The following is a 24,609-nucleotide window of genomic DNA, read 5'->3' as shown; positions in this document are numbered from 1 at the left end:
CTTATTTCATGTTCTTTTACTTTTCACAATCAATCCTGATAATTTCTGATATCCTGACTAAGATTTACAAGATAACCATAGCTTGCTTCAAGCCGACAATCTCCGTAGGATCGACCCTTACTCACGTAAGGTATTACTTGGACGACCCAGTACACTTGCTGGTTAGTTGTGCGGGGTTGCAAAAGTGTGATTGCAATTTCGTGCACCAAGCAAACAAGAGATCCCACTCATCATGAAATCCATGAGATACCTCAAGGGATGCACTTTCCTCCACAAAACTATTGGGAGCAAATCAACACCTCCCTAGGAGAATTGAGTTCCAACATGGGACAACTAAGGGTGGAGCACCAAGAACATTCCATTCTCCTCCATAAAATTAGAGAAGATCAAAGAGTCATGAGAGAGGAGCAACAAAGGCAAGGAAGAGACATTGAGGAGCTCAAGCACTCCATAAGATCTTCAAGAGGAAGAACAAGCCGCCATCACTAAGGTGGACCAGTTCTTTAATCTCCTTGTTCTTTATTTTCCTGTTTTTCGAATTTTTATGCTTATGTTCATCATCTATGTTTGTGTCTTATGATCATTAGTGTCTTAGTGTCTATGCCTTAAAGTTATGAATGTCCTATGAATCCATCACCTTTCTTAAATGAAAAATGTTCTTAATTAGAAAAGAGAAGAATTGCATGAATTTTGAATTTTATAACAGATTAATTATTTTGATGTGGTGGCAACACTTTGACTTCTGAATGTATGCTTGAACAGTGCATATGTCTTTTGAATTTGTTGTTCATGAATGTGGGCTCTTGAAAGAATGATGAAAAAGGAGACATGTTACTGAGGATCTGAAAAATCATAAAAATGATTCTTGAAGCAAGAAAAAGCATTGAATTAAAAAAAATGAAAAAAAGGGAAAAGAAAAAAAATATAATAAAGTTGTGATCCAAGGCAAAAAGAGTGTGCTTAAGAACCCTGGACACCTCTAATTGGGGACTCTAGCAAAGCTGAGTCACAATCTGAAAAGGTTCACCCAGTTATGTGTCTGTGGCATGTATGTATCCGGTGGTAATACTAGAAGACAGAGTGCTTTGGGCCACGGCCAAGACTCATAAAGTAGCTATGTTCAAGAATCATCATACTTAACTAGGAGAATCAATAACACTATCTGGATTCTGAGTTCCTATAGAAGCCCATCATTCTGAATTTCAAAGGATAAAGTGAGATGCCAAAACTGTTCAGAGGCAAAAAGCTAAAAGCCCCGCTCATCTAATTAATACTGATCTTCATAGATGTTTTTGGAATTCATTACATATTCTCTTCTTTTTATCTTATTTGATCTTCAGTTGCTTGGGGACAAGCAACAATTTAAGTTTGGTGTTGTGATGAGCGGATAATTTATACACTTTTTGGCATTGTTTTTAGTATGTTTTAGTCAGTTTTTATTATATTTTTATTAGTTTTTAGTTAAAATTCACTTTTCTGGACTTTACTAACAGTTTGTGTATTTTTCTGTGATTTCAGGTATTTTCTGGCTGAAATTGAGGGACCTGAGCAAAAATCTGATTCAGAGGCTGAAAAGGACTGCAGATGCTGTTGGATTCTGACCTCCCTGCACTCGAAGTGGATTTTCTGGAGCTACAGAAGCCCAATTGGCACGCTCTCAACTGCGTTGGAAAGTAGACATTCTGGGATTTCCATCAATGTATAATAGTCCATACTTTGCCTGAGATTTGATGGCCCAAACAGGCATTCTAAGTCAGCTCAAGAATTCTGGCATAAAATGCCGGAACTGGCATAAGAATGGGAGTTAAACGCCCAAACTGGCACAAAAGCTGGCGTTTAACTCCAAGAAGAGTCTCTACATGAAAATGCTTCAATGCTCAGCCCAAGCACACACCAAGTGGGCCCGGAAGTGGATTTTTATGTCATTTACTCATTTCTGTAAACCCTAGCTACTAGTTCTCTATAAGTAGAACCTTTTGCTATTGTATTTACATCTTTTGATCACTTTAGATCTTAGGATCATCTTTGTACATCTAGTTCTTAGATCATGGGGAATGGCCTCACGGCCATGCCTAGACCTTGTTCTTATGTATTTTCAACGGTGGAGTTTCTACACACCATAGATTAAGGTGTGGAGCTCTGCTGTACCTCGAGTATTAATGCAATTACTATTGTTCTTCTATTCAATTCAGCTCATTCTTGTTCTAAGATATTCATTCGCACCCAAGAACATGATGAATGTGATAATTATGTGATGCTCATCATCATTCTCACTTATGAACGCGTGCCTGACAACCACTTCCATTTTACAAGCAAACAAGGCTTGAATGTTTATCTCTTGGATTTCTTAATCGGAATCTTCGTGATATAAGCTAGAATTGATGGCGGCATTCAAGAGAATCCGGAAGGTCTAAACCTTGTCTGTGGTATTCTGAGTAGGATTCAAGGATTGAATGACTGTGACGAGCTTCAAACTCCTGAAGGCTGGGCGTTAGTGACAGACGCAAAAGAATAGCCGTGCTGTGACAGAACGCGTTGAACATTTTCACTGAGAGGACGGGACTGTAGCCATTGACAACGGTGATGCCCAACATCAGCTTGCCATGAAAAGGAGTAAGAAGGATTGGATGAAGACAGTAGGAAAGCATAGAGATGGAAGGGACAAAGCATCTCCATACGCTTATCTGAAATTCTCACCAATGAATTGCATAAGTATCTCTATCTTTATTTTATGTTTTATTCATCTTTTAATTATCAATCCTCTATAACCATTTGAATCCGCCTGACTGAGATTTACAAGATGACCATAGCTTGCTTCATACCAACAATCTCCGTGGGATCGACCCTTACTCGCGTAAGGTTTATTACTTGGACGACCCAGTGCACTTGCTGGTTAGTTGTGCGAAGTTGTGATAAAGAGTTGAGATTGCAATTGAGCGTACCATGTTGATGGCGCCATTGATGATCACAATTTTGTGCACCAAGTGAGGTACTCCATATCTGGTGATAATATTCTTGTAGAGGAACTTTTGACTCCTCTGAGCGGTAATGGTGGCCAATGGTTCTGCTTCTATCCACTTTGTGAAATAATCCACTCCCACTATTAGATACTTTACTTGCCCCGGCGCTTGGGGGAATGGTCCTAGCAAGTCCAACCCCCATTTTGCGAAAGGCCATGAGGAAGTTATACTAATGAGCTCCTCGGGAGGAGCTACATGGAAGTTTGCATGCATTTGGCATGGTTGGTACTTTTTCACAAATTCTGTGGAATCTTTTTGTAAGGTCGGCCAGTAAAACCCAGCTCGGATTACCTTTCTGGCTAACGACCTTGCCCCAAGATGGTTCCCGCAGATTTCATTGTGCACCTCCTCTAGCACCTCGGTTGTCTTTGAGGTCGGGACGCACTTTAGTAGTGGTGTTGATATTCCCCTTTTATAGAGGATATTTTTCACCAGCGTGTAGTTTTGTGCTTCCCTCCGGATCTTTTTTGCCTCTTTTTTCTCTTTGGGGAGGATGTCGAATTTCAGGTATTCGACTAAGGGCTTCATCCACCCGAGATCTAACCCGGCGACTTCAAAGACATTTTGAACAGCCTCCGTTTTAACCACGGAGGGCTCGGGGAGAGTTTCTTGGATTAGGCTTCTGTTGTTCCCTCCTGGTTTGGTACTTGCAAGCTTGGAGAGGGCGTCTGCCCTACTGTTGAGGTCCTGAGTTATATGCTTCACCTCGGTCTCCTCAAAGTGCCTAAGATGGTCCAAGGTTTTGTCCAAGTACCTTTTCATGTTGGGATCTTTGGCCTGATACTCTCCGTTTATTTGGGAAGTCACCACCTGAGAATCATTGAATACCATTACTTTGGTGGTGCCAACTTCCTCTGCCAGCTTTAACCCTGCAATCAAGGCTTCATATTCTGCCTGATTGTTGGAAGCTGGAAACTCGAACTTGAGGGAGACTTCTATTTACTTTCCCCCTTCGCTGACCAGTATTATGCCTGCACCGCTTCCAACCTTGTTGGAGGACCTATCTACATATAATTCCCATGTAGTGAATTTTTCCTCTTGATCTCCAGCGTATTCTGCTAGGAAGTTGGTGAGGCATTGGGCTTTTATTGCCGTCCGAGCTTCATATTTCAGGTCGAATTCGGAGAGCTCAATTGCCCATTGAACCATTCTGCCCGCAATGTCCATCTTCTGGAAGATCTGTTTCATGGGCTGATTCGTTCGGACTTTTATCGTGTGCGCTTGGAAATACGGCCGTAATCAGCGTGAGGCTACTACTAAGGAGTATGCAAAATTTTCAAGTTTTTGATACTTTAGTTCAGGGCCTTATAAAACTTTGCTGGTGAAGTACACAGGATGCTGCTCGACCTTATTTCCCGTATTAGAGCTGATGCTACAGCTCTGTCTGCTACTGACAGATACAGGACGAGCTCTTCCCCGACTATGGGTTGGGTCAAAATTGGAGGCTGGCTCAAAAACCTTTTGAACTCCTGGAATGCTTCTTCGCATTTCGGAGTCCATTCAAACTGGCATCCTTTTCTTAGTAGAGAGAATAGTGGAAGGGATCTTAGTGCCGATCCTGCCAGGAATCTGGAAAGGGTGGCGAATCAGCCATTCAATTGTTGGACCTCCCTTAGACAAGTCAGGCTTTTCATTTCTAGAATAGCTTTGCACTTTTCGGGATTTGCTTCGATCCCTCTTTGTGTTAGTATGAACCCTAGAAATTTCCCGCCTCTACCGCGAAGGTACATTTTGTGGGATTTAGTCTCATCCCATGTAACCTTACGGTGTTGAAAACTTGCGAGAGATCTGTCAAGAGGTCGGTCTCCTCCTTAGTTTTCACCAGCATGTCATCTACGTAGACCTCCATTAAGTTCTCGAGGTGGAGAGCAACCACTTTATTCATCAACCTTTGATATGTGGTCCCAGCATTTTTTAATCCAAAAGGCATTACCACATAGCAGTAGTTTGCTCTAGGTGTGATGAATGAAGTTTTTTTCTCATCCGGCTTATACATCGGAATTTGGTTGTATCCCGAGTAAGCGTCCATGAACGACAAGTACTGATACCCTGAGCTCGCATCTACTAGGGTGTCAATACTGGGAAGTGGATATGGGTCTTTGGGGCATGCCTTGTTCACGTCGGTGTAGTCGACGCACATCCTCCACTTTCTGTTTTGCTTTTTGACTAGCACTACATTTGCTAGCCATGCCGGATACTTGAACTCTCGGATGAAGTCGGCCTCCAAGAGGGCTTGTACTTGCTCCTCCACCACCTGAGCTCGTTCTGTTCCGAGCTTGCGCCTGCGCTGCTGTACGGGTCGTGATCCGGGGTGTACTGAAAGCTTGTGGGACATGAGTTGAGGGTCTATCCCTGGCATGTCGGAAGCTTTCCAAGCAAAGAGGTCGGAATTATCTCGCAGGAGCTTTATCAGCCTCTGTTTCAAATCTCCATCTAGACTGGCTCCTGTGTTGGTATTTTTTCCATCCTCTTTTCCAATTTGAACCTCTTCAGTTCTTCCCCCCGGCTGTGGCCACAACTCTTCTTTAGCTTTTATTCCCCCGAGCTCTATGGTGTGAACTTCCTTGCTCTTTCATCGGAGGTTCAAACTTTCGTTGTAGAATTTTCTTGCCAATTTCTGGTCTCCCCGTACCGTCACTATTCCCTTAGGTGTTGGGAATTTCATGCAAAGATGAGGGGTTGACACCACCGCTCCGATCCGATTTAGCGTAGTCCTGCCAATCAAGGCATTATACGTCGATCCGACATCGATGACGATAAAATCTATGCTCAGAGTTTTGGAATTTTCCCCCTTTTCGAAGGTCGTGTGAAGGGGGATGTATCCCAGTGGCTTTATTGGCATGTCTCCTAGTCCATACAGGGTGTCCGGGTAAGCTTTTAGCTCCCTTTCATCCAACCCTAACTTGTCGAATACGGGTTTAAAGAGGATGTCAGCCAAACTCCCTTGGTCCACCAAGGTTCTGTGGAGGTTGGCATTCACCAAGATCATGGTTATCACCACCGGGTCGTCATGCCCGGGCATGATCCCTTGCCCATCCTCTTTGGTGAACGAGATGGTTGGGAGATTGGGAGTCTTGTTCCCGACTTGATAGACCTGCTTTAGATGTCTCTTGCGAGATGACTTGGTGAGCCCTCCTCCTCCGAACCCTCCTGAGATCATGTGTACATGTCTCTTTAGGGTTTGTAGTGGTGGGTCTCTTCGATCACTGTCCTCTCGTTTCCTTTTTTCGTGATTGTTCGATCTCTCTATGAGATATCTGTCGAGCCGACCTTCTCTGGCCAACTTTTCTATCACGTTTTTGAGGTCGTAACAGTCGTTTGTAGGATGGCCATACATTTTGTGGTATTCGCAGTAGTCGCTGCGACTTCCCCCCTTTTTGTTCTTGATGGGCCTAGGGGGTGGAAGCCTTTCAGTGTGGCAAATTTCACTATACACATCGACTAGGGAGACTTTCAGAGGAGTGTAAGAGTGATATCTCCTTGGCTTTTCCATGCCAATCTCCTCTTTCTTCTTGGATTCTCTCTCTTTTTCTTTCGACAGGTGAGAGTGTCCAGGCCGCCAATTCGGCTCTCGTAGTCTAGCATTTTCCTCCATGTTGATGTACTTTTCAGCTCTTTCCTGTACATCGTTCAGGGAGGTAGGGTGTCTTTTTGATATGGACTGGGAGAAAGAGCCTTCCCTGAGCCCATTTACTAGGCCCATGATTACTGCCTCTGTGGGCAAGTCTTGAATTTCCAAGCACGCTTTGTTGAACCTTTCCATGCTTCTCAAAGGTTCTCCGACCTCTTGTTTCACACCAAAGAGGCTTGGTGCGTGCTTTACCTTGTCTTTTTGTATAGAGAATCGCATCAGAAATTTCCGCGAGAGGTCGTCGAAGCTCGTGACCAACCTTAGAGGAAGGCTATCGAACCACTTCATCGCTGCTTTCGTCAAGGTGGTCGGAAAGGCTTTGCAGCGAGTGGCATCAGAAGCGTCGGCCAGGTACATCCAACTCTTGAAGTTGCTCAGATGATGCTTTAGATCCGTGGTCCCGTCATAGAGGTCCATATCAGGGCTCTTGAAGTTCCTAGGAACTTTTGCCTTCATTATGTCCTCACTAAACGGATCGTCCTCCCTTAAGGGTGAATCTTCTCGGTCACTGCGAGGGTTCTGGTACTTAAGGGAAGATTCTAGCCTCAATAGTTTTTCTTCTAACTCTTTTCGTCGCTCTATTTCTTCCCTTAGGTTCCTTTCCGCCTCTCGTTGTCGCTGTAATTCCTGTTCTAGCTGCGCCAGACGTCCCTAGTGGCCGTTGACCAATTCCATTAGTTCGGCTGCATGGGGCAGTCATTCCTTTCCTGATTCACGCCCTTCAGAGGAATTTACCTTTGGGTTTTTTTATCCCAGAGGTACCCTCTTTTTGTTGGTCATTCGCTTCCAGATGGAAGGTCATGTCCGCCTCATTGTTTCCTGTGTTCAGGTTTTTTTGTTCTGAATCGGTCGTGGCATGGCCATCTTCGGGTGAGTTGTTCGCCATTGAATGATGATCTCTCGGGTCCCCGGCAATGGCACCAATGTTACGTTGGGTAACTGGAGATTGATGGACTGGATTGGCAAGTTTGCCCAATCGCCTTGGGAAGAAGGCCTTTAGGCTTTGTCTCGCGTTCGAGACCTCCGACTTGTGTGTATGGAAGAATGGGGGGTGGTACCTACAAAGACACTCCAATGCCTAAGTCAGCAAAGGTCTAAACAGGTTTAGAGCGTATGAGAACTTAGAGATACCTGAGGGTTGTCAGTGTACTTATAGGGGTGAACCCATAACCACCGTTGGAGTGGTTCTACCTTTTAAGGAGGATAACCGTCCCTTTATCTTAGGGAGGTTGAGATTTGACTCCTGAAAGTGGGTTGAGAGATTTTAGGGACAGTTACTTATTTAAACAAGCGTTACCTGCCACCTAATCTGACTCCCGACTTCCTTTTAGTGGAGTCTTCGTAGAATCCGACCTCTTGGACGGAGGTCGGTTGCATGGGGAGGCTAATCTATGGATTGGGCCTCTTTGTCTTATTTGGTCCTGAGCCTTAGTGTTGGGTAAGGGTATGAACACCTTCTTTATTAGAATTATTTCTTTCCAAACTAGCTTGGTCATTATCTCTAATAAGTAAGTACTTGCTATTAACTGCACCCTTATCAGACTTTCTTCTATTAGAGCGTTTGACCATCATCCACGATCCAAAGTTTGGGGGGTCTTGAGAATATTTGCTAATGGTTGAGTAGTTCTGGGCTCCTTGATTCTCGCTAGGATTAGTAATAATTCATGGATCATGATTACCCCTATTCTACCCCATTTTACCGGCAGTTTCGACCTCCTTGTTAAGCCCACTATCCTCTGGTGGTTCACTGCATTTCTCCGATCAACAACCATATTTGCCATGATTGAATCAGATGAGATGTAATCCCTGATACTTAATGTAGCGGATGAGATGTAACTCCTGATACTCAATATTGATAATAGTTTCAAGGACTGATATTTTCGGCACTACCTTCTTTGACAAATCAATCTCCACACATATTCTTGAAAACTTTTTTCAATAGTGAATAGAGGTTGCGCAATCTATTTTTAGCATAGTACCAATAGTGGATCTAACATGCCAAAAAAATGATGGTTATATAGTTCAATGGGCAAGTTAAGGATACGAGTTCGAGTTTCGATCTTCTTCACTTGATTCTCAAATGACAGAAAAAAAAGTCTCCTCCTTTGCACTATAAGATATTTCCCAACAATCATTCACAGACCATCCAGTAACACATGGCAGTAGTCTTCTTGATATAAAAAATGAATCAAAAAGTAAACACGACCCATATCAATGACGTTAATCTTACCTTTCTTTACCCAATCTCTATTGAGGTGTTGTTCCATAAATTTCAAACCCACTCACTTTCCAAGAACTTTGACCATGAGAGCAGCGTGTCATGGTTTACGTCATTTATAAAAGTCATCCTTTGTAACTTGAATGATTGGACAAGGGTCACAAGCAGTATCCCTAACAGAGTCGTCTTCGACACTCTTTGTCCCTTTTAATTTGTACCACTTGTCCTCAAAGTTAGGTTAGTCTTCTTCAATGTCTTCCGAAAGATCTTTAATATCATCCATTCCATTGCCTAGAACTTTCAGTAACAATTCTTTATAAAAATTTTTTATAGTAGTTTAGATTTCATCATCGATCATCATAAGGTTTTTTGGGAGATCAAGGTCCACCTCTTCTCGTGCTTTAACTTTTTTAATGCTTTTTGTCATAAGATCAATTTCTTCTACCGAAATGTTAGGAGATCGCTCTGAACTCATGGAAACAAAACACAAAAATAAATTTTGATGGTTATTAAATTTATTTAAATCTTTCGTGGTCAATTTTGTCAGTGTCAAAATCTTCTATAATAAAAAATAATTATTTACTCTACAAACTTATTTGTTCATATATTCTATTGATATCTAACATAAGAAATTGACTTGAACTAAATAATTTAATGAAATAAAAAAAAGTTAAAAATGGATATAATAATAAAGATTTGTTCATATTTAAAATATTGAAGCAAATATTATTAGAAATTGATCAAATGACATAATTTTTTTATACTCACTTGAAAATTACAGAATCCCGTTCCTAATTTTAGAAAAAAAAAATGATTGAAAACTGTATTGGATTTTGCTTAAAATTAAATTTGTACTGCCTATTTTGTATTCATTTGTTTTGTTTTGGTTTGCCAATCAAAGGCTTAAGAGTTAAGAATGAATTACAATTAAGACTTTTACAGAGGATGAGCAGGATTAATAACTTCTGACTCCCATTTCTGATATCCCCACCTCCCACTGTCAAACACAAACAACCGCGTCTCTCCCTCCCTCTCTCTCTCTCTATCCATTCTCCATAAATTACCATCTTCTTCGCACTCTCTTTCACTCATATTCTCCATTCCCCCAGATCTTCACTCTCACTCACTCACACTTCTCCATCAATGTCGTCCACCGGATCCGGATCCGCCCCCAACGGCGAAGCCACTCCGCCGTCGCAACGCAAGGTGGCTCTGATAACCGGAATCACGGGTCAGGACGGTTCCTACCTGACGGAATTCTTGATGGAGAAGGGTTACGAGGTGCACGGCCTCATCCGCCGTTCCTCCAACTTCAACACGCAGCGGATCGAGCACATATACGTGGACCCACACAACGCCCACAAAGCACGCATGAAGCTCCACTACGCCGACCTCTCCGACGCCTCCTCCCTCCGCCGATGGCTCGACACCATCCTCCCCGACGAGGTCTACAACCTCGCCGCCCAGTCCCACGTCGCCGTCTCCTTCGAGATCCCCGACTACACCGCCGACGTCGTCGCCACCGGGGCCCTCCGCCTTCTGGAGGCCGTGCGCTCCCACATCTCCGCCACCGGGCGCTCGCACATCCGGTATTACCAGGCGGGATCCTCGGAGATGTTCGGGTCCACACCACCGCCTCAGGACGAGACCACACCGTTTCACCCGAGATCCCCTTACGCTGCATCCAAGTGCGCGGCGCACTGGTACACCGTCAATTACCGCGAGGCCTACGGGATCTTCGCCTGCAACGGCATCCTCTTCAACCACGAGTCTCCTCGCAGAGGTGAGAATTTTGTGACGCGCAAGATCACGCGGGCCGTGGGCCGGATCAAGATCGGGCTTCAGAGAAAGCTCTTCTTGGGGAATCTTCAGGCTTCTAGGGATTGGGGTTTCGCGGGGGATTACGTGGAGGCTATGTGGCTGATGCTGCAGCAGGAGAAGCCCGACGACTATGTGGTGGCCACGGAGGAGTCTCACACCGTCGAAGAGTTCCTGGAGGTGGCGTTCGGTCATGTGGGCCTGAATTGGAGGGACCATGTTGCTATTGACAAGAGGTATTTTAGGCCCACTGAGGTGGATAACCTCAAGGGTGATGCTACAAAGGCCAAGAAGGTGCTTGGGTGGAAGCCCAGGGTGGGCTTTGAGCAGCTCGTCAAGATGATGGTCGATCAGGATGTTGAGTTGGCTAAGAAGGAGAAGGTTCTTGTTGATGCTGGCTACATTGATGCTCAGCAACAACCTTGATCTGCTACACTCCCTACTCCCTTTCTTCAATTTTTTTTTTCTTTTTGGTTTTGTTTTCAGTTTAGATCAATATTGCCACAAATTTAATTCAATTTAAGGAGCTTCTTTATCTCTGTTTTAGTCATATAATTCTGTTCTTGTTAAATGATTCAATTTCGTCATCATAGCTTAAGAGAGTTTATAAATCTATGAGTACGTTTTGGTTTTGGGGTTGTCTTACTGTTGTAAGAAGTGCATTGCTTGATATAATATCGCGGTAACGTGTAACCCCCTCGAATTCAATTCATTCTATCCAATGCTCCTTTCGTTACTTTGCTTTCATCTACTGTATGCCTCAGGATGCTCTACTATTAGTCAATAATTAGTACTGAAATAAATTCTACCTGGATCTTCGTTTTACTGCACGATTTCGTCATTTGAATTAATTTGTCTGTCTATAGTCAATAAAAAAGAGGTAAAGCTCTGTCCATATTACTTTGGCTGGATCCTAGATCGATGGGACTGGGAGCGTTCGGTTAGTGTTGGACGTTATGTTTCACTTGGAATATCTTCCGTGACACTTCATATGTAATCTGCATGATTCGTTTCTGTAATCTATATGACTTTAGGGATCATCATATCCGTAATCTGCATCCGGAGACAATGCTCTGCATGATTCATGTGTGTTTGATCCAATTTTCTCGTGTACTCCTTTCATGTCTTTTTCCACACTGTTGGCTGTGTCTATTCTTTTGATTTTATAAGACAATTATATCAACAACATATTAACTTCAATTTTGCATGGCCGATATAATACAACTTTATGTGTAACATCATTGAGCCCGTCAACAAGAAAAACATGACTGTGAAGGCCGTTAGCAAAGTGCATCAAAAAGAAAGTGGCCATGTGCACATATTGCAGTTGAGGTTACCACATTTTATATCAACCAAATATGGAAAACAACACTGTTAGGATGTATTTAGTTTGCGTTTTTATTTTCAGTGTTTTTTGTTTTTTGAATAAAAAAGTGAAAACAGTGAAAATAATAAAATTTTGTTTTGTTTTCATCTCAAGTTTTTATTTTTTCCTTCACAAAATCCAGAAAACAAAAAACACTAAATGAAAATGCGAATCAAACGCACCCTAATATTTTAAGGTTTTCTTTTTCTCTGTTTTCTCTCTAATGAGTGCATAAGAATACATGAATTTTGTCTAAAACTACTTATAAAAAAACTAACAAGCATCTTAAAACAGTTGATGTCAAAAACGATATTTTAAATCCCTAGCCAATGGACGAAAACGTTGATATCACGTCTCATTGTTTGAATCAACAGAGTCTTAATTTAGCAATCGAAACCAACACCTCAACACCCCCCCCCCCCCTTCTCTTTATTTTTTTTCTCCTCTTTTTTCCTCCGAAAAAAAGACTGCACATGTCATGTCAGTGATAGGGAACAAATCTCCCTTTGTTGAAGCATTGTAGCATGGCTGGAAAGCTCCAAAGGTTGCCACGTATTAGATCTCAATTAAATGAAAACCTCTATACACAATATTAATAGACGACCATGTGAATGTGATCCCTAAGTTCCAAACTACCTCAGATTCAATAACAAGCATGGAGCCCTCTGAATATATGCACAAGAACCAAACCTGTTGATCTAACTACGCATCAGTAGAAGGTGAATTTGTTTCTGAAACTGTTGGCAAACTAGAGGGTGAGGCTAAGTTTTTATCTTTGTCAACTGTAGAAAATGCGAAGGGCTTGACAGAAGATTGGAGAGATTCTGGGCCCTCTGCTGCAATCCTCTTGCACAATGCGTCGCAGTTATTGATAACTTCAGTCAACCTTCCTTTGAGCTCACCAATTTCCACCTGAAGTGAATGAACTGAATGCACAAACAATGGTAAGCCGGAAAAATATGTGGTCGTAATCATCACTAGCTCAAAGTATAAACATGGTCAGGATATTATGATTTGGTGAGCCTTCTAAAGTTCTATGAGCTTAAGACCATTGAAAGAAGGAATCTTCTCTTTCAAGTTAACAGATTCTGAAACCATCTGTCACAGATTTTTACAGTTTTACTCACTGCGCCTACAAAGTTATGAAGACCTTGAGTGCACACATTATTAAAACTCGTGTGTTAATAATTACCTCCCGATAGATGCTGTGAAGTAGTCCTCATTGTGGACATGGAGTAGTTATATCTCTGAAGAAGTTTGATTGCCAGAGCATCTGCGACTTCTATTTTGTTTTCTATCTCCTCCTGCAAGGATTTGTGTCAATTTTCTGCATGTACAGGATAACAGGAATATCTCATTGCTTTTATAAGTCATAATGAAGGAATACAAGTCAAGTTTCCTAAGTGGCAACAATACAATGATAGTCGAAACAACATAATATAGAAACAACAAAAAAAATGATCAAGGGGTAGCCAGAAAATAGGAGTTTCACATTCTGATAAAGATTCATCCGACTTGGTAACTTATTTTGAATTTGATAATCATGTCCACTGCATATGTACATTAGACACATTAAGCCGGCAGTTATCACCATGTAAGGGTTCCCTACTATTCATCATTTTATTTATTTATTTTTGTCAATTTTTCCTCTCCAAACATACTTCAATTCACTAAACTAAACAAAGAATTAGCATCACCATTCAGAATCTCCTGCCTGGAAAAGTCAAACTAATGATAGGAGATAACTTTTTCATGATCATTCACCACCAATATTTTTATATTGAAATAGTTAAAAAGGTATACAAAATTACAAATCCTTTTAATCAGTGTGGAAGGTTGAAACAGTCTAGTTTTAGCTAATGTATTAGGATTTCACTATGGTTGAACTCTATGATTGACTTTGCAGGCAATTCTTCAAGTTTCAAAACTTATGAGATGCTATCAATAAACTTTACATCATGACATTTTACCATTATTGAAGATATGAAGCAATTTCCCATTTCATGCAGCATTATACAGCCAAAAAATTGAGGTCTTGACAAATTATCATCATACCATTGTAACTGGCATTCCCAAAACACCACACCACGATTACATTTCTTGAACCAACATATTATGTTAAAAACTAGATCATTCGTTTATTGAACAGACCTGTCTTTTGCTGATTTTTTCAGCCTTTTCCTCTTGCCACTCACGATAGATTGAGAAGAGCTCCAGTATAACCTTTGGATTCACTATAGCTGTTTCAACCATAAAAAGAGAGCTGCTAAGTATTTGCTTTAAGAGGACTGCCACCATGAAATGAGCCAACCTTCTTAAGCAAAGCTGAAAATCCTGAATCTTACTCACATCAAAGTGTTTCATAAAATCAATAAAACCATAAGAAAGGAACAGAGGTTCTCTCTCACATCAATGAGTGGAGGGCATTCCATTCAGCAATGTTCAATTTTGCAATCTAGCATGACATATAGAGATATCTATGCCGTCAGCTTTTGTTAATTGAAGCATGGAAAGGAAACAAGGGGTAACGGTTTTAAAGAGAAACTGAAGGGTTTATAGCTTTAGCCTTGGCAGATAAGCAACAGTAAGGGATCGAGTATCGTTGCTTATTCTACAATCAGTTTGCCTTAAAGTTACAGTATCCAAAACCTTTATCATAGGTCATATATTATGCAAGTAACATATTAAGTAATAATTCACCAAAAAACAATTTATTTGAGTTTTCAGTTTTGATTTTTGAGGATTAATCAGTTGCAACCGAAGTATATATGATATGAATGAACATATTGGGGGGAAAGTAGAATGATTAAGGCATAGGAGATGCTTACCTGGAACTGAGGAGGAAGGCCTTCTCACCAAGATCTCAGTCAAGGTACCCTCTGATGGGGGAGACGTTAGAATGGGCGATGTCTACAATACAGGAACAATAAAGTTAAGAGAAGGATAAAAAAACAAAGAAACAAATAATCAAACACCTGGTGTTCTTACTAATTACTAACAAAAACAAAGAACGTACTACATACCAGTTTGAGGGATTTGAGCTTGTCCAAGATGGGGTCAGAGGCTGCGGATCGCTCAGTTACGGTGGTGATTTTGTCACCCGGTGCCTTCAGCCATAACAAATTAACAAAGCAAACAAAAACAACATAGAATTGAATATAAGAAATAATTATACTTGTAGAGTAGACTCTGAAGCACCCATGTTTTGAAATTGGGAATGGTGTGTTGAATCGAGCTCAAAATATCGAAATCCGAAACGTGGTGAGCTCTCAAAGCTGTCGCAGATAAGCAGTAAAACCTTCAATTTCATCAGTTGGAACTCAGCTCCTGCTTCTTTTCTTGACGATCTCGCTCCTCATGCTTGCGGAGCCATTCTCCATCTTGTTTTTTTATTGTTATTTGGTTTTTTATTTTTGGAAAGGGTGCGGGTGGGGAGTTTTGCAGTTATTCTAATGGTACATCTAGTTATCTTTACCTTTTAGAATTGGTGAGTTCTATGATGTGTTTTATTATGGTGTTTAAATTGTTTAATATTTTTTTGAAAGTAAAAAATAAATGGGAAAAAAATATATAGGTCCCTGACTTTTTAAATTTTTGATAAATATATTTTTGACAAAATTTAAATACAAAAAGTCCCTGATTTTAATAAATAGAGGACAATTTAGTTCTTCCGTCTATTTTCCTCTCATACACCAAACGGAATTGGCTGACGTGGCTGAAACGGTGTCCAAGTGTCCATTATGATGCCACGCTGGAAGGGAAATAAAGTTCAAAGGACAAATAAGTCCTTGACATCATTTTACAAATAAAGTTCGAAGGACAAATAGGTTCTTGAGATTTTTTTTTCAAAATTAATAAACTCATTTCCTAAATTCTCTCATCTATTTCTTTCTATTTTTATATTTTTCTCTACTATTTTTACTCTATATATAATTATATTTTATATTAGCAATTTGACAAATCAAAATATGTCATTTGATTTTTTTACAATTAAAATATATTAAATGTAAAAATATACATATTAAATTATTTTAAATTTTAGATAACGAACGTTAAAATTAATTATTAATAAAAATTAGACTTTTTCATATAAAAATAATAACTAAAAATGTTATTATTTAATTTTTTATCTGCGGATATCTTGGTCTTCTTAGTCAAAAACTTTTGTCAACTTACGACTTTTTTGTAAAAGTAGTTTGATTTTATAAATCTTTTGTGTCATGCATAATTTATACTGTTAGAACAAAGTGAACTATAATTTAAAAAAAATTATTCTCGTAATGTTATTATTATGGATAAAAATACTAGTTCTAATATAATACACAAATGCACTAATGCCAACTTAATACATGAATGATGCACAAATGAACTTATGCTAACTTGATGCATAAATGAACTGATGCTAACTAATGCTACTGGTATGATGAAAACTGAACTAATGCAATTTAACAAATTCTAATATAATACATAAATGCACTAAAACTGAACTAATGCAATTTAAGAAAAAAAAAAGTAGAAATAGAATAAGCCCAATTTCTACAATTTTAATACAAATAATTTAAATTGGAGAATACAACAAGTTAACTAGATTTCAAAATACAAGTATAATTTTATAAACTAAATTCTCATAATAGAAACATAATAGAAGCATAATTAAAAAAAAATCTCAAGGACCTATTTGTCCTTCGAACTTTATTTGTAAAATGACGTCAAGGACTTATTTGTCCTTCGAACTTTATTGCCCTTCCAGCGTGGCACCGTAACGGATACCTGGACACCGTTTCAGCCACATCAGCCAGTTTCGTTTGGTGTATGAGAGGCAAATAGACGGAAGGACTAAATTGTCCTCCGTTTGTTAAAGTCAGGGACTTTTTTGTATTTAAATTTTGTCAAGAATGTATTTGTCAAAAATTTAAAAAATCAGGACCTATCTGTTTTTTTCTCAAAATAAAATGTTTAAAACAAAAAGTAAAATATTTAAATTTATTAAATATTATCTATTTGTCTTTTTTAGTAAGTTAGGCACAATATCAAAGGCACCATAGCATTCACCTTTAGAATTTTCGTAAAGGAGAGGAGAAAATATTATAACTAATAAAATTTGGAAAAGTATATGAACCAACTCTAAGGGCTTGTTTGGGTGATCTTTAAGAAAAGATCTTTTTTTGATTTATCTTTTTTTAAAAGATCGTATAGAGAAGTAAAAGTAATTTTATGTTTGGATATCTCATGTAAAAAGGTCTTTTTATCTATCAATTATGTTTGGGTATAACAATATAAAAATACTTTTTTGTTTATTTATTACATGAAAAACATCTTTTTTTTAAGGAAAAAAGATCTTTTAAAAAAAGATGTAAATTACAGCTTCTAAAAAAAAATCTTTTTTTATTTTACTAGTGCTTTTACTTTTACTACTAGAAATTTGTCAAACACGTTAAAAAATTAAAAAAAGATATTTTTTCATTGAAAAAAGATCTTTTTTTAACAAAATAATGGCGCCCAAACATGCACTAAATCAATTAAGAATGGAATAACTTAATTAATTATAAATATAGTAATTAGTTTTATTTATTTATGATTTAAAATATTAGTTATTAAATATTTCACTACATTTAAATTAGGAGGAGATACGTTTAGTATCATTGCCACGTGAATCACGAAAACTCTCAATTAGTTTTCGTCTCTTCACTCTCATTTTCTCTCCAAATGCCTAAAATATGATAAATCATAAAATAGAGTAAGAACTATCTAATTTACAAAGAAAAAAAACATCCTAATACCTAACATAAATATTATTTATATAGAAATTTTAAATTCATCCAAAAATATTTGATTGAATTTTTGCTGGAACCATCTTGATTCCTTACAATTATTGATAAAATTTTATAATGGTCCATTATTAATTGTTTAAGATTGGAGTTTGATGCACCTTAGAGGGAAAGGGAATTGTGATCTAGTTAGATTTTTGTATTCACATAATTTTAATTAATGAGTAAGAAAGTCAATAGTTAATGTGAGAAAAAAAGTTACCACGTATAATTTGATTCAATAATAGAAAATAATAAAAATTAGTTCAAATAATTTAAAATTATTTTATTAATATTAATTAATTATTATTAAAATAATTATATAATCATAAATATTATATATATAAAGTTATAGATATTATATTATTAATGGATAGAAAATTAACTAGTACTTTGGTATAAAAGACTAGGTATCTATTATTTTAAATTGTGCAAATGTTTCGTAATATAAGTGAAAAATATACAATCAATGAGATTTGTGAAATTTGTAAAAAATCTAAACAAACAAGAGATAAGTTTTTTTCGAGTGACTATCAAGCTTCCAATATTTTTTATTTAATCCATTGTGACTTGTGGCGATCCGATAGAACTCCCTCCTCGTGTAGTACTTCGTATTTCTGAACTATTGTGGATGATTGTTCACGAGCGGTTTGGATATATTTGTTGAAAGAAAAGGTTGAGTTATCAATCACAGTGAAAATTTTTTTCGCTTTGGTTGAACGCCAATATAATAAATATATTAAAATAGTGCGATCTGATAATGGAACGGAATTCATGTGTTTAAAACAATACTTCCTACAACAAGTCAACAAGGCATTGTTCACCAATCGTCATGTGTTAATACACCGCAACAAAATGAACGAGTGGAGCGCAAACATCAACATATTCTCAATGTTGCTAGATCATTATGTTTTCAAGGCAATCTTCCTATCCAATTTTGGGGAGAATGTGTCTTAACTGCTCGCTATTTAATTAACCGTACGCCATCCTCAGTACTGAAGGGCAAGACTCCATATAGGTTTTTCATTGAACAATTCCAAGTTATGAGCACTTGCGAATTTTTTGCTCTTTGTGTTATGCTCAAAATCAGAAAAGGCAACGGGACAAATTTGCCAGCCGTAGTAAAAAATGTGTGTTTGTCGGGTATCTTTTTGGGCAAAAAGGATGGAAACTATTTGACTTGGAAAAAGAAGTTTTCTTTGTTTCTCGTGACGTTCATTTTGTTAAAGATGTGTTTCCCTTTAAAGCGGATCAAATTTTGGAACCAAGGATTGAAGATATTGGACCTCTTGTGACAGAAACAATTGTTGAAGAAGACACACACAACGAGACCAGTACTTCACACTTGAATGACTGTGATGCGAACTCCCTTATTGAACAACGTATTGACCAAAAGGGGGACATGAACTCAATGATGAGATTGAAGAGTACATCGCTGATGATGCATCGGAATCAAGTGTAGTAGAAACAACGCCAATTTCTGATCTACCACTAGTCACGATGGACGTTCCACTTGGTCGGGGTTACCGCATGAAGACACCCTTAGTCAGGTTGCGCGATTTTGTCTCTGCTGCTGCGATACCAATAGGCCCTACCGACCAACCTCCCTCTCAATCAAAATCTTCAAGGGTGTCCTATCCTATACAAAATTTTGTGAATTATAATTTCTTTTTCAAACAACACTGCAGCTTTCTTGCCTCTCTCCAGACAGAACAAGAGCCTTTATTGTCTCAAGCAGTTAGAGATGAGTGTTGGCACGAAGCGATGTCCCAAGAAATTCGTGCACTTCAACTCAATGATACTTGGAAGCTCACAATCCTTCCTCCAGGAAAGAAAGCACATGAGTGAAAGTGGGTTTATAAAATTAAATACAATTATGACGGGACAATAGAGAGGTTCAAAGCAAGACTGATAATTTTGAAAAATAATCAACTAAAAGTCTTGGATTACAATGAAACGTTTTTTCCAGTGATAAAGATGGTAACAATTTGCACAATACTCGCAGTGGCAGTAGCCTAAGATTGGGAACTCCACCAAATGAATGTTTACAATACATTTCTTCATGGAGAACTTGATGAGGACGTTTACATAAAGTTTCCCCTGGTTTTCAAGTGTCTCAACAAGGACTGGTTTGTAAATTTTAGAAATCTCTCTACGGACTACGACAAACTCCACGATGCTGATTTGCAAAACTTTCATCAGCTCTCCTTCGATATAGTTTCAAGCAATTCCCGAAAGACCATTCCTTGTTTAGCTTTTGCCACAATAGTGTGCTATTGGTAGTTTTGGTATATGTTGATGACCTTGTCATTGCAAGAAATGATGGTGCTACAATTCAATGTTTCAAAGAGTATTTACACACATGTTTTCACATGAAAAATTTAGGCCAGCTGAAATACTTCTTAAGAGTTGAGGTTGCTAGATCTCCGACTGAAATCTTTTTGTGCCAAAAAAAATATGCTTTGGATATGATCACCGAAACAGGACTTCTAGGTGCTAAGCTTGTAGCAACACCGTGCGAAGATAATCATCCACTGGGGTCAGCTACAGGTTCTCTTTTATCCGATCCTTGTATATATCGTCGACTTGTTGGAAGACTGATTTATTTGTGTTTTACTCGACCTGATCTGTTCACATGTTGTCCCATGTCATGCAAAATTCACGCATCAAAGACTGGCAAGCTGCTTTACGTGTTGTACGCTATTTAAAGGGACATCCTGGACAAGGAATTCTTCTCCCACGAGAGAATAATTTACGGCTCTAGATGGTGTGACTAATAGTTGTCAACTCACTCTCAAATCAATCACAGGCCGATGCATCCAACTTGGTAACTCATCAATATTTTGGAAAACTCAAAAACAACAGACAGGGTCTGCCTCCTCCTCTACTGAGGCTGAATATTGGATCAGACAACAAATAATTGAAGTGGATTAAAAATATACTTTCCTCTCTATCCGTGCCTCATCATGCCCCATTCGTCTCTATTGCAACAGTCAAGCAGCTCTTCAGGTTGCTAAAAATACAGTTAAATATTATATTAATAATATTTCTATAATTTAAGTATAAATACGGTACTCCAAGAGTACTCTCATGTATATCTTTACTAGGATAGAAAATTATGCATTCTAATTTGTTAAGATTGTAAATTATGCTTTTTAAGATAGAAAATATTTAATATAGTTTCTTATCAAAAGTTATATATATGTATTCATGACTAATAGAAAAATAAGTTGAATTTTTTACATATATTATATAAAATAACTTTAAATATTATCCAAATTAATTTGACGATAATTTTAAATAATAAATAATTGTAAAAAGAAAGTAGCAACGAACTCTAAAATTATACTCCATCGGTCATTTTGTCTCTATATTATTTATTTGAGTAATTATTTAAATCATTTTTTAAAGATTTTAAAGGTAGATATTTTAGTCCCTAAAAAAAATTAATATACAAAAATATCTTTAAAGTTTTATTCCGAAAGACAAATCAGTCCCTGCTCTATTTTTTTGGCAGAATAGTTATCCAAATCAATCCCAAAAATTAAAAAAATATATTTTAGTCCTCTAAAAATTAATACACAAATTAATTTTCAACGTTTTTCTTTATTAGACATAACAGTTCTCTATCTATTTTTCGAATTAAACAAATATTATTTTTTATATGTATTTGTTTTTATTTTTAATTTTATATATACTTTCTCAAATTAATAATTTTGTTAATTGTACACAATTATTAAAATGAATATTAAATTTTTGAATAAATATAAATTTAAAATAAAAAATTATTAATCCTAATATATCTTTTATGCCCATAATTATATCATATTTATTACTATTTTTTAAATAAATACTTAAAAATTATATATATATATATATATATTGTCACTTAATAATAATAATAATAATGTTATTCAATAAAATTTAAAACCATTTAATATTTTGTATTTAGTATAACTTAGTTGGGTGTGATAACTATGAATGAAATATAATCAAAATTATTCTTCTATTTTCACTTGAATCTCAATTTAATTACTAAATTATCAATTAATTTAATATAATTAGACTAACTTAACATATACATTTATATGACATATATATCATTTTTCTTTGATTTATAACGTATTCAAAAACCATGTTAAAAAAAGTGTGTTAAATTTATATTCTCCGTTAATAAGTTATGTCAGAAAAATAAATAAAAAATTATGTTTGACAGAAAAAATGTTGGAGATTAATTTATATATTAATTTTTTTAAAAATTAAAATATTTATTTTTTTAATCTTTAAAGACTAATTTAAATCATTATCCTGTCAAAAAAATTAAAAACTAATTTATCTATCAAAATAAAATTTTAAAGATATTTTTATGCATTATTTTTTTATGAAAAAATATAGGAAGACAATGAGAATACTAAATAATGTGAACAATAGATATGTCGAATGTTCAATTCAATAGGTATGCAGATGATTATGTTAATTATTCTTAATTGGATGTTTTTTTTATTCGATTTACTCATACACAATTAATAACGGCTGGATGTTTAATTCACTAAGTTACGAATGGTTATCCTAATATTAAGGTTTAGGAGGTAATTTAGAGTGAAGTGCTTTTTTATTTTATTGGGTCAATTTTAAAATCCAATATTCACATTATTTAAAAAAATTATTATCAACCTAACAAAATTATTTTTTTTAAATACTAAAATATCCAATTTTTTAATTTCTTGAGGAGTAATTACTACTCTATTTATTTTGAAAGCGCGGCCTATCTTAAATAGTTTTGATCAGAACGGGGTAGCACGTGCGTTTTTATAACCTGCGAAGGCACTTATTAGGTTCATTGTCGGTGGAATATCGAATCCTCTCTCGTCTTGGCGATTGAAGAATTTGAAAACCCTAACCTGGTAATTCCCTTCTTCCCTCTCTTCCAATTTGTTATTCCCACCTAAATTTTTTCATACTTCGGTGATTCAATGTGTCTTTAGTCCCTTACGTGCTTCGATTTGTAGATAATCTCCTCTTTCGTCTTCCGCAAGCAGACATGGCACGTACGAAGCAAACCGCTCGCAAATCTACCGGTGGAAAGGCTCCAAGGAAGCAACTCGCAACTAAGGTTTTCATTCTTTTCTAATTCTTTAGCTTTTATATGCTTTCGATTTTCACGTTTATTGTCGATTTAATTTGTTCTTTTTCTTTCTTGTTGCATGTGTTAGTGGCTTGTTAATTCTGGTTGTGATTATTCGATCGTTATTTTGTTTGCTTAAGTTTCGTAGTTGGATTTTTCGACAATAGCATTTTAATCATTTGCTGCAGTATTAACATCTTTTATTTTATTTATTTTATCTGATTTGGTAAATTGGGAACTATTCTATATTTTAGCAAGACTTTTGAAAAACATGTCTTCCAACTTAGCATGTTTGGTCTTGCTCATTATTCATCATGAATTGAATAAATTCGATGTTTTGGGTCTTTGAATTTCACATTATTGTGTTGGATTTTTAAGTTTGATAAATTTTGTGCTACATGTGTAAGATTATTGGGAAACAATGCGTGCCCAATTACCATTTTAGTTGAATTTCTTGAAGTAGAATGATAATTTTCATTATGGTTTCGATTAGCTTCCCCCCCCCCCCCCCCCTTCTCTTTTATTTCTTCCCATCTGCTTCTTTCTCTTACATGTGTAATGGGTATAAAGTGTTTATGAGGTTAATGTTTCGCAAGGTATAATTGTTTGCATGTTTGTTTCATATAAAAGGCAGCAAGAAAGTCTGCCCCTACCACCGGTGGAGTGAAGAAGCCCCACAGATACCGCCCAGGAACCGTAGCTCTTCGGTATAGATGTTTTGTTCATTAAATTATTCTTTTCTTTTTCTTATATTTACTCTGTTCTGAATGGGGATCAAAATCAAATTAATTTTCTTATTTTCTAACATTTGAACAGTGAAATTCGCAAGTATCAGAAAAGTACTGAACTATTGATCAGGAAACTGCCCTTCCAACGTCTTGTTCGTGAAATTGCCCAAGACTTCAAGGTGACGAATCCAGACTGCATGTGCTTTTTTCGTTTTTGTCGTTCCTTCGTATTATATGTTTGTAATAACCAAGTTATTTCTGTTTCTCTTTTTGTGTATAGACGGATTTGAGGTTCCAGAGCCATGCTGTTCTTGCTCTTCAGGAAGCTGCAGAAGCTTATCTTGTTGGATTGTTTGAGGATACTAATCTCTGCGCCATCCATGCTAAGCGGGTGACCATAATGCCCAAGGACATCCAGCTTGCTAGGCGGATTCGTGGTGAAAGGGCTTAATTGTAATAGGTGTCTGGTCTATTAGAAGAATGAATTGAAAAATTGGTCTGTCTGTTCATTTAGATTGTATGTTATGCACCTATAATCCGTTGTGGTTATCTGGAATTTGAACCACTTTATACTATTTGTTGTCTTGACAATATGACAAAACCGTGAAGTTATACTAAAGTCCTTGTTGCCTTTGCTTAATGTGTGCTAGTTATTTTTGCTGTATTATGACTTTGGTTAGCATATATCCTTGCCCACCAGACCAGCAAGTTGGCGTGATATGTGGAAGACTTATTGTGAGATGATAGTTGTTGGCCACTTTTTTGGGCCACTTGGCTTGTTGCACAACAGAGTTATCTAGGAAATTTCTTTTTTCGGTTAGACCAAGAAATTACAATATGATCTGGGCTGACTAAGGCCCAAAGTCCTAAATAGGATATTTTTAATGGTAGGAACT

General features: G+C 37.2%; 4 protein-coding genes across 4 annotated transcripts; 2 read left to right on the top strand and 2 right to left on the bottom strand.

Annotated features, from left to right (window-relative positions):
* Positions 1 to 5,592: 5,592 nt before the first annotated feature.
* LOC140184822 (uncharacterized) lies at positions 5,593 to 6,180 on the bottom strand. Its single transcript, XM_072238002.1, has one exon. The coding sequence runs from the start codon at positions 6,178 to 6,180 to the stop codon at positions 5,593 to 5,595; it is 588 nt and encodes a 195-aa protein (XP_072094103.1).
* Positions 6,181 to 9,742: 3,562 nt separating this feature from the next.
* Positions 9,743 to 11,423, top strand: LOC112800797 (GDP-mannose 4,6 dehydratase 1). Its single transcript, XM_025843193.3, has one exon. It carries the CDS (start codon positions 10,013 to 10,015, stop codon positions 11,111 to 11,113), a length of 1,101 nt encoding a protein of 366 aa, XP_025698978.1. The 5' UTR covers positions 9,743 to 10,012; the 3' UTR covers positions 11,114 to 11,423.
* A 924-nt stretch (positions 11,424 to 12,347) lies between these two features.
* On the bottom strand, positions 12,348 to 15,554 carry LOC112800798 (uncharacterized). The gene is made up of 6 exons (XM_025843194.3): positions 15,229 to 15,554; positions 15,077 to 15,160; positions 14,882 to 14,963; positions 14,205 to 14,293; positions 13,246 to 13,357; positions 12,348 to 12,979 (listed from the first exon to the last, which is right to left on the bottom strand). The coding sequence occupies exons 1-6, from the start codon at positions 15,361 to 15,363 to the stop codon at positions 12,756 to 12,758; spliced, it is 726 nt and encodes a 241-aa protein (XP_025698979.1). The 5' UTR covers positions 15,364 to 15,554; the 3' UTR covers positions 12,348 to 12,755.
* A 7,032-nt stretch (positions 15,555 to 22,586) lies between these two features.
* LOC112800795 (histone H3.3) lies at positions 22,587 to 24,353 on the top strand. Its single transcript, XM_025843192.3, has 5 exons — positions 22,587 to 22,764; positions 22,870 to 22,973; positions 23,616 to 23,692; positions 23,802 to 23,892; positions 23,994 to 24,353. Exons 2-5 carry the CDS (start codon positions 22,902 to 22,904, stop codon positions 24,162 to 24,164), a joined length of 411 nt encoding a protein of 136 aa, XP_025698977.1. The 5' UTR covers positions 22,587 to 22,764; positions 22,870 to 22,901; the 3' UTR covers positions 24,165 to 24,353.
* The last annotated feature ends 256 nt before the right edge of the window (positions 24,354 to 24,609 follow it).

This window comes from Arachis hypogaea, chromosome 5 (genome assembly GCF_003086295.3).
Source record: "Arachis hypogaea cultivar Tifrunner chromosome 5, arahy.Tifrunner.gnm2.J5K5, whole genome shotgun sequence".
NCBI lineage: Eukaryota > Viridiplantae > Streptophyta > Magnoliopsida > Fabales > Fabaceae > Arachis > Arachis hypogaea.
Note: the sequence above shows the minus strand (reverse complement) of the source record. Positions and strands in the feature narration are given on the sequence as shown.

Bases quoted from the DNA above. Each gene is read 5' to 3' on its own strand.
- LOC140184822 (XM_072238002.1), bottom strand. From the start codon at position 6,180: ATGATCTCAGGAGGGTTCGGAGGAGGAGGGCTCACCAAGTCATCTCGC.
- LOC112800797 (XM_025843193.3), top strand. From the start codon at position 10,013: ATGTCGTCCACCGGATCCGGATCCGCCCCCAACGGCGAAGCCACTCCG.
- LOC112800798 (XM_025843194.3), bottom strand. From the start codon at position 15,363: ATGAAATTGAAGGTTTTACTGCTTATCTGCGACAGCTTTGAGAGCTCA. The intron at 15,161-15,228 runs GTATAATTATTT...TTATGGCTGAAG, and splicing joins CTTCAGAGTCTACTCTACAA to GCACCGGGTGACAAAATCAC. The intron at 12,980-13,245 runs GTAATTATTAAC...TTGTGCATTCAG, and splicing joins TTCACAGCATCTATCGGGAG to TTCATTCACTTCAGGTGGAA.
- LOC112800795 (XM_025843192.3), top strand. From the start codon at position 22,902: ATGGCACGTACGAAGCAAACCGCTCGCAAATCTACCGGTGGAAAGGCT. The intron at 22,974-23,615 runs GTTTTCATTCTT...TTCATATAAAAG, and splicing joins GGAAGCAACTCGCAACTAAG to GCAGCAAGAAAGTCTGCCCC. The intron at 23,893-23,993 runs GTGACGAATCCA...TTTTGTGTATAG, and splicing joins AAATTGCCCAAGACTTCAAG to ACGGATTTGAGGTTCCAGAG.